The sequence below is a fragment of the Triplophysa dalaica genome, chromosome 16 (assembly GCF_015846415.1).
Source record: "Triplophysa dalaica isolate WHDGS20190420 chromosome 16, ASM1584641v1, whole genome shotgun sequence".
Classification (NCBI taxonomy): Eukaryota; Metazoa; Chordata; class Actinopteri; order Cypriniformes; family Nemacheilidae; genus Triplophysa; species Triplophysa dalaica.
Window position 1 is genome coordinate 14,133,338 of NC_079557.1, and position 9,626 is coordinate 14,142,963.

The following is a 9,626-nucleotide window of genomic DNA, read 5'->3' on the forward strand; positions in this document are numbered from 1 at the left end:
CTTTTTAACTCGCAAAAACCTCGTTTGCAGTCTCAGAAAACGTAACAAGATTAAAAACTTCTAAAAGAGGTCGAGTTAAACAGTAAATCAATCTACAACGAAAGTTAATAAATAAACAGAATGCTAATTCTTTGTTGACAGTAGAAGATACGCTAATGGCTGTAGATAAGAACTGTGGATTATGTATTCCTCTTTTTAGATTTGCTCAGCATTTTAGTGCAAATCCTAAAATAAAAAGATGATTCTTGTGTTCAGGTGTGATATAGGGATTTGAGGATTTGGGATTTGAGGAAAAGCTGTGCAAAAATTGTGCTGTGGGAGAAGGAGAATGGTTCAAATGCAGAATTTCCTTTTCTCCTCTCCAGCTCAATCTGATTGATGTGGGCAGGAACTGTTTCCAATGGGAAGCAGGAAGTGTCTGAGACAATAGAGGTTTTGAGGAGTGGTCTCCAGCTGTAGGCTTATGGAAGAAGAAAAAGGATACCGTTGTGAGGAAACTTTCCTTATTGCCAAAAGAAAAAGGAAAGCATTTTAACTTGAACAAAAACAAATTCCTAAAGGATGAAATATATAGATATGAGGAGCAAAACAGCTTTTATATTGCTAAATATACTTTTCTTAACAGTGCTGGAATTGAATATAAGTCTCACAAATATTTTTTTAAATAGGATTTAAAAAAAAATCCAAAAATAACCAAACATTTATTTTTGATAAAGTGTGAAACCAATTAAGCAGGTGACTTATGAGGCAAAAGCGTGTCTTATTAAACCAAACTGTTTTTACTTATTTAAAAAAAATCCTCTTGGTAAAGATAAAGAAGTGACAGTGCTATTGCAACAACTTCACACAGGAAAACAGCCCTTGAAATGTGAGGGCTGAAAGATGGTGCCATGTAACTGCTTGACAGAATGTGTTGTTAAAGATGTTGGTGAAGTCAGTTAAAGAAATAGTTTGAACGGAAATGACAAGTCAACCCCACAAACAAATCCTTGTGTTGTTCAAAACCCTTAGGACTTCCTTTCTATATGCAGTGTGTATATATATAGCCTAAAAGACACAAATGAGCACTTGGTCCGTCATACAATGTCAAAAAGTAGCAGAAATGTATTCTAAAAATGCACCCAAATAACTTGTGCACCATATTCCAAGCTTTACGGTCCCTCTTTCATCTTCATAAATCTTTATAAAAATAAGCTTGTGAACAACATAAGGATACAAATTTACAGAATTTTCTTTGGCTAAATTATTCCTTTAATAAAGGTGCATCAAAATAATGTTTGTATAGCCATGTGAGTGATAAAGTTAACACACTTTCAGACAGAGATATTCCACAAATAAAAACATTTATTGATAAGACTTTTTATGTTGAATCAGTTAATCAAACACCTTTAAACTTGAAGTCTTGTTTGTTAAATATGTCTAATACAATGTGATGCTTCTTAGATGCCAAAATCTCTGCAAAACAATATTATGTAATTCTTTTCAATCCATAAAAGCCATGTACATTTACAGAATACATTTGAGGAAACCATCCTTAACAGAGAATGTTGCAAACTCACTTATGTACACACACACAGGCTGAGAGAGAGAGTCATTGTGAATTTTAGGTCTCATCATCATCGCTGTGGTGCTGGGCTTTCTCCTCACTCAAAGTGCTCTCATCGATGTTTTCCAGTGAATCTGCTCTCTGGACCGTCAGGTCAGCCAGATTGATGCAGGGTAGCATGTTCTGCTCTGGATACCTCCAAGGCTTCAGATTTGGGTCATGTTTCCGTTTCCATTCAGGGTATTTTAGGCAGGCTTTGTAAATCTTTTTCATGGCCTATGGAGAAAGAATTTGCAACGCTTAACATGATGTGGCCCATTGCACATTTCTGGATCTGCATGAAGTGCATATCTTTAACCACCAGATGGCAGCAAATGAAAAGTAAACATCTTGATTTATGGCCTCTGAAAGGTTTTTCAACAATAAGATGTCACATTGGTCTTGTATGCTCGTTTTAAATCATTTTTGTGTGTTAATCAATTAATTATATTATGTTCTAAGCTTATCCTGCCTTGATGCCCGATGACTCCTGAGATAGGCACAGGCTCCCCGTGACCCGAGGTAGTTCGGATAAGCGGTAGAAAATGGAATGGAATGGAATGGATGTTCTAAGCTACAATTACAATATTATTTATTATATTAAGTAAATGATAAGCAGATTTTTATGCAAAAGTACATTGTTATTATTATTAAGGTGACAGCAAACAGTAATGTTTGAATGAACTGAACCCTTTTTTCTGGGTTGTAAATGAATGTACAAAGAAGAGCCAGGACATAAACTTATCTACCGTATCCATACTAAAAACTTATTTTAAAGCATAAACCTACCATAATAAATATCGACTGGAGTAAAAGTGTAACTATCCTCAGGGTCCATTGTAAACCCTTATTTTACCAAACACATCTTTTACGATCTCAGAATGTTTGTTTGATGTTTATTATACAGAAGTGTTTATCTATTTAATTAAATGTACTCATTATTATGCATATAAAAAGAAAATATAATCGAGTCATGCACTGTACTGTTACCTTTGGTGCCACAAACTGCGAGACCCTATTCACCACCCATTTAGGTAAAGACCCTGTATGAGCAGGATAAAGCGTTAACATCAGACATTCAGCATTAAAACATTTAGAAACAAAATTGCAGTTTAAACATGATCAAACAGTTAGATATTATACTGTCATAAAAAACAGCATGCAAAACTAAAGGTTCACACTACTGTGCTGTGTCTACGGTACAGTCTACTGTACAAGTGCTACAAACTTGTGTTTGTCCCACAGGTCAAAAACAGCTGGTACATCACAGCAACGGAAAGCATTAATAATCAAAGCCATGCATCGCCCCAAGCAACATGGAAAAGATGACATCAGCCAATTCATAAAATATGTTTAAAGGCAGAGTTTCAAAGGATTTCTGGCTCTACACTTCATAGCACAGGAGCAGCAATAAATGCAGAAGAGGGGCATTTCATACAGCTATCATGAAATCCCCTTTTAATCTAAACATGAGCATTTTTGGATGTTTTTAAAGAAAACATTATGATAAAGCTGCACCACTCCACAGATGTTGGAATGATGTAGTAGCGTGATACAGGCCTGAAATTGTAAACTGTGTAAGCGGAGTGTAAGCACATACAGTGTGTTCCAGCGAACAAGCATTTGTGTACTTTTCCACCAAAGGAAGGAGGGGCGACCACATCTGTTGCTGGGGCTTTAGTATACAGATATTTCAAAGTTAAACCTTCATTGAATTGAAGTATGAATTTTAAGCCTGTTATTAAAAACAAGACATTTTAATACATTTGCGTGCTTGGCTATAATGTAAAACCATTAAAATAATAATTTAGCCATAATGAGTCATATACTTTTATAACACAGTTCTTCCACAGACCTCTAGGGGTTGCGGACTAGCCACACTGCAAAAAATGAATTTCTTACCAAGCATTTTTGTGTTGTGTTCTAGTGCAAATAAATTCAAGATTCATTTACTTGAGAAGAAAAGATATTTAGTCTTGTTTTGTGAAAGAAAATATAAGAATTAAGGAGGTTTGGGTTTAAAACGCTAAAACACGTTAAAGTTTGCCGATGGGGTAGAATACACTTGTTTTGTTTGACCTTTTTCTGAAGTACCAATTAAGGTTTATTTTTCTTACCCCTCTGTCCGATTTTTATGTTAAACTTACTTTCTTTTACTTTTTACATATTATCGTTCTTGTCTATTTGTACTAGAAAACAAGACAAAACTGCTTAAGAAATTTGTTTTTGTGTGTCTTGAAGACCCCACTGCTTTACCCAAAATGGCAGTGTTAAAAAAAATAGAAATGCTCACCTCGTGGATCCACTTGCGTTAAGTAATAGAGAGTACAGCAGTTTGCTCCATTGTTTTGGATCAAGTATCCAGTGAGTAAAGAGACAGCTCTGACATAATCTTTCTTCGCTGGGTATTCCTGAAAAACGGCAACAAAGGGCATTGAGTTTCCTGGGACACAATGCTTAATTAAAAACGAAATAAATAAACAGCAATATAACATCAACACTGACAATTGCTTTTCACTAAAAGCTGACTTTAAACTGACGTGTAACAGATCATCTTGCCTTAGGTTAACAAATTGTCATATGGAGAAAATGTAGAAAGATATAAGGACGCTAGACATGTAATTATTTATTACAACATGAGGATTCAGTCACCCGACCGTTTACTTGATACCTGTCAGACTGTTGCAACCGATCTCTTCTGTTTCAAATGACTCAAGAAGGCCTGGAAAGCTGACCTACATACCAGCTGACACACTGTGCTGTTCTTCATTGATGCCTTTGCCAAAACGTCTAATAAAATCAGAACATCTACAGACCTCAAAGTCCAGACCAAACACAGACATACCGGGTGTTTGACGGAGTAGTTGATTATAAGATAGTCATTGCCGAGTGGGAGCCATGATCGCATAGTGACAAAGTCTCGGTTCTTCAGTGGATGTGGACATTTCCCTGTAAATTAAAAATGCATGGTGTACAGTGCTGTTATACCACTAAGACAACAACCAGGTAAAAGAGCATGTTACCTATCCGTTATCAAAAGAGGTATCTCATTTTAGGCTACCCTGCCGTCTGTAAATTGACAGTATTGTTGACTCATTAGTATGTGTCCAAAAGTAAATATGTTTTACCCTACGATTTTTTAGGTTAAAATAATTGAAAAAAGTAAATAAAACTTTGGAAATGTTTACAGTTTCGACCATCACACAGAAGGCATGATGTATGGATATATATATATATATATATACAGTATATATATATATATATATATATATATATATATATATATATATATATATATATCGAAAACAAAAAAATAAAAATACTTACCATATGGTATATTATGTATTTGACATGCTGTATATATAAATATAAAAAGTATACACATACCGTATAGAAATCAAAACTACTGAAGTTTGATATTAATTGGAATGCAATTTTTCAAAACAAATTTTTTAAAACGGAGTTATCTCATTTTGGAAATAAACTCCAAATGATATATAATGTATATATGCATACACCACATGGCTAAAACAGAGCAAAGTTGTTTTTTATACTTTTAACTATTGCATGACAATACTCACAACCATTAGCAAATAAATACTTCATCTTCTGCATCTGACATAGTTCTCTCTTAAAGTGTCCTCATCCATGTCTCTTTATACATACTGTAATTACTGAAATATCCATAAACATTATATTAGAAAGCATGTATGAGAGTTGTTTAACCATAAGTCTGCTCAATTGATTTTTATTTCTGGCACTTGACTGCCAAAAATCTCCTGTAAAGACTACTTCAGACTTTTTTTAAATGCGGCCAAATATGGGCGTTTGATTGACTAATTGATTGATTGTGTGTATTGGAAGAACAAAGTGGAAATAACAACTCATAAAAGACAAAAGAGTGACTCACAGGAATAATATCCTACGTCTGCATTAACCGTCAGTCGTCCAATATCGAAAGTGTCAATCATGTTGGTGTCCCATTTTTTCCGGTAGCTTGTGTCGTGCAAGACGTCGTAGAGCGTTTCAGCTGTCACATCCTTGCATACAATTCTCATCTGAGAGAAAAAACAACTGACAAAATTAAGCGTTTTAAATACGAACAACTAAAAGGGCAAAAAAAGGGCAAATACAATGTGTTACCAGACAGATGATAATCAAAACCATTTCACTGTGATGACAAAAGCCAGCCTCTATTTATAACCATCTATTCATTTCATTAACGTTTAAAGCCCTGCTCATGATAGGTTAGGATGAGTTCAAAGTTGAAACAGTGAATGTAAAAGGATTCTCAGCGGAGTGAGAAACATTTATATTTTTAAATATTTAACCATGTTTGCTTCTGTGTGTATGTTCAAACCACACTTGCTGAGTGAAAACTGCTTTTTCCGATTCAGCTGTACCTTATTCCTAAACCTTACCTTGGTTGCATGAATACATCAAATGCAATGTGATCAGATATTTTATGTCTCAACGACGCACGCAACCGTGTAACCCAATCAACTCTAGCCTGGCATCATTTAATAATATATTAACACCCCCCTACAACCCCAGCTTGATCAGTCCATCCTTATTTCCATCAGGCTTCTTGGAACAAGTTTTATTTAGTCTCTATGAATGGAATGTCGTCAAGCCTACGCCACTTAATTATTCATGAAAAGAACGCATCTGTGCCCCGGAGAGCGACATTAATTATTTAGGAAGGCCTGTCATCTCCTTTCATTTTTTGTTGCAATATCAGAAGACTAAATAATTTCTCCACACCTGCCCGAATCGCTACCGAAAAGACCTTCGTCTTAGGCCCTCACCCTGGGACGATTTTTTCCATTGAAAGATGCGTCAAGAGAAATTCTCTTTTTTAAAAATGAAAATAAAAAGTCTGGCAAACCAGCTGGAGAGACTCAGGTTTCCTCATCTGAGCTCGCTGTTACCACTGTTTTCCGCTCTTAATTTTGCAGCACATCTCATGGGTGCAGTCTGTCTCTGTGTGAACGCTCTTTCATATCAGACACTGGCCTGCTTTACCGTACACTGTGGAGTTTACCCAGGGCAAATGGCCCATAACCATAACCCAATTTGTTTTTCTAGGATCTTCTGTGGAAGCGTATGCAGTTCAGAGGCACAGCTACTGTTTAGTAGAGTCCCTAAGGTTGGACTGCATGGTTCCAAAGAACCTTTCATAAAGAACATTTCTTTTCCACTAAAGGGTCTTTGTTGTGGATTAAAACGTTCAACAGACTATACAATTAGTGAAAATTTTATCTTAAGAACCATTCGGAGAACCATAAATGGCACTTCCTTCAAGGAATACCTGGTCTCATAGGAAATACATACCTCTGTAAACGTTTTGCAGCGCCACAAAATACGTACCATCAGGTACATATTGCTACCCAGTATCACAATTTGCAACAACAGTAACGTTAACAACACCATATTATATTATATTGGGGTTTAATGATTTTGAATTTAATCAGACAATGTATTTTGTATAGGCCTACATTTATGATTTTGTACGCACGATTTAGTACATTTTAGTACTTGGGCAGGTAACACGACCCCGCCCCTAAAAAAAGAAAGACATGGCTACATATCCTGTTTATTAAAAAAGTGCAGTTATTTCAATCATTCCGAGGCAAAAGAACAGACCGGAAAGCGATCCTCTTCTTCGTCCACCATAAAACTCCAATCCGGACCGGCATGGCTCCGATATGTCAACGGCGGCTCCGTCAGCGGCGGCTGGGAAATGGCATTGGCTCTCATGTGTCTTGTGACTGGTTAAGACATTACGCTAACTTACGCTAAGAAATGGCATTGGCTGCCCCGCTCCGATTGCGTCACACGCAAACCTCGAGTTTACAATTCTTGGTGCATTCCTAAAGCGCAATCGTCAGTCATTAAAACCTGCTGTGCTCACACAACAATATTTATGTTTGTAATGTTTTTATAATGTTTTTTGTCAGTATTTGCAATAAATATCGGTGTCTGACTTCTATTGACTTGTTGCGTGTTTACGTGGTTGGGAAGTGGGTAGTTTTAGGTTTAGGGTAGGACCAAGGTTAGGCGCTAAAATATCTATTACAGTACAAATCATAATTATTTATAAAATCGTTTCGGTGGCAAATCATGACACTGACACACATTCTCTAGCGGACCAATACATTTCTTCTCTTAGTGCCCCCAGTGGACTTACAGCAAAACTATAGCAATATGATGGTACGTATTTTGTGGCGCTGCAAAACGTGTATGACAGGTACGTATTTCCTATGAGAAAATGGGTTTCCTACCACAAAACTTTACAAAACTCCTTCCATTTTATCACTGAACCCTATAGCTATAGCATTTGTTTTACTTATTTTTACTTATATTAAAGAGCGCACACACCTTTAAAAAGGTGCTTCAAAAGGTTCTTCAATGTCATAGAATAGAAGAAACATTTTTAGCTGAAAGGATCCAGAAATAAGTGGAGTTTAGTGGAGCATTAGATTAATAATTTAGATTTAGAATAATTTAGATTATTCAAAAGAAAGACGTGGTTCTTATACGAACCTTTGAGGGAATGAGTCTATTTTTTCTTGCGTCACTGTGTATAACCTCATGTATCTTATGAGACTTCTTCTAACACAATGCTACATAAAATAGCCAAATTTCAGATTTGTAAATGTTTCACACCAGGTAAAATGTTTTTTTTCATCACGTTAGACCACATAGTTGTCCCTCAAAATTTAAAAGACCTTTCTTTAAAGAATTAGGTTTGATGCTGATATGATGCTGATGGACCACACGTGATATTTTCCATTTACACATTTTATAGGCCTACCTTACTTACACATTTTCGTATTATATTTTACATAGTACAACAAAATGTGGACGTATTAATATCCTTGGCGCCTAGAATTGCAAGTGCATTTTGCATGCTGAACACAATGTAAACAATGAATCACCTTAAGCAAACTGTTTAGGTAACTCTAACTATTCGTGTTTGTGCGTCTATTGATTCCGCATTGAGGTATTCGAGCTCACTTGCCTTCAGTTTCTGGACAGTTTTGCACTCCTCATCTCGACACCACACCGTCACTCCTCCTTTATTATACCGGGCGACCCAGCCGTCATGACTCTCACATTGATCTCGGAACGATAAGAAATCGGTGTCGTCCGGTATCTGGACTGGCATCTCGCCTCCCGGTGCCGTGGATCAGACGGTTGAAGCTGGTCGTTTCTTCTCATAAACGCTCGGTTTTCCGGTGTCGGATTTTATTGCAGCAAAAAACCTGTCAATTATCTGAGTCTAAAGGATTGTGTTCTAGTTTAGTTCGACTTTTATGACAGCTATGTATTCCAGTATCTGATGTCAGCTATCATGCAGCAGGTGTATTGCATCCCCTCTGTAGTTCTGTATGACTCCTGTATACTGGAGAGAGAGAAGGCATTATATAAGTGAGGCATCACGTTACCATGATGTCGTTTTTCAGGTGGAGCAGTCTACAAGGGCTTATTTGGTCAGACTTAATGATGAACCGCGGATCAGGTGTCATGTTTGTCAAGTCAAAGGATTTCTTTTCCGTGAGTTTTTGTTTAACCTGTGCAGGTGTGTTGCCCGAATCCAGCTTCTACTGTTTCGTTTAAAGTCTTTTCTTCGTCTACTCGTGCCTGGTAAAAGTAAAATTCTTTTGCTTTGAACTGATTAGGAGTGTGGTTTGGGCAGCTATGTTTGTGTTTTTTGGATAGATGATTCCTTCCAAAGCCTACAAAAATGTTTTGTTGGAAAGAATTTTCACGAAACACAGCAAATTCAGAAGCAAAAATATTCTCCAGAAATCCAGATCCCTTAAATTTCAATTGAACTGTTAAAGTCAACCTGAAACTTCCCTTTGCCATAAAATAAAATTAATGGTGTTGTGTTTGGATGCTAACGGAATGTTAATAAAATGAAAATCTATTTGTATTTGACATTTAGAAATTGAATTCATAAGTTTGGAAAGACAGAATGATACTAATTTATAGCTGCTGGGCTTTTAGCAGATTGCTATTTCAGGCCATGTGC

General features: G+C 36.4%; 1 protein-coding gene across 3 annotated transcripts; it reads right to left on the reverse strand.

Annotated features, from left to right (window-relative positions):
• Window positions 1-1,411: 1,411 nt before the first annotated feature.
• stard15 (StAR-related lipid transfer (START) domain containing 15) lies at window positions 1,412-8,970 on the reverse strand. 3 transcript variants are annotated; one of them, XM_056769983.1, is made up of 6 exons: window positions 8,610-8,970; window positions 5,496-5,643; window positions 4,431-4,534; window positions 3,879-3,996; window positions 2,576-2,628; window positions 1,412-1,822 (listed from the first exon to the last, which is right to left on the reverse strand). In XM_056769983.1, exons 1-6 carry the CDS (start codon window positions 8,754-8,756, stop codon window positions 1,604-1,606), a joined length of 789 nt encoding a protein of 262 aa, XP_056625961.1. In that variant the 5' UTR covers window positions 8,757-8,970; the 3' UTR covers window positions 1,412-1,603. The 3 variants fall into 3 exon arrangements, with proteins under 3 accessions (XP_056625961.1, XP_056625963.1, XP_056625962.1); XM_056769985.1 differs by lacking the exon at window positions 8,610-8,970 and adding an exon at window positions 7,232-7,324; XM_056769984.1 differs by lacking the exon at window positions 8,610-8,970 and adding an exon at window positions 7,232-7,317 and having other exon boundaries at window positions 5,496-5,659.
• Between the last annotated feature and the right edge of the window lie 656 nt (window positions 8,971-9,626).

Coding starts and splice junctions, on each gene's coding strand:
- stard15 (XM_056769983.1), bottom strand. CDS start 8,756: ATGCCAGTCCAGATACCGGACGACACCGATTTCTTATCGTTCCGAGAT. Junction 4,535..5,495: donor AGACGTAGGATATTATTCCT/GTGAGTCACTCT, acceptor TTTAATTTACAG/GGAAATGTCCACATCCACTG. Junction 2,629..3,878: donor AACGCAAGTGGATCCACGAG/GTGAGCATTTCT, acceptor CTGCTCATACAG/GGTCTTTACCTAAATGGGTG.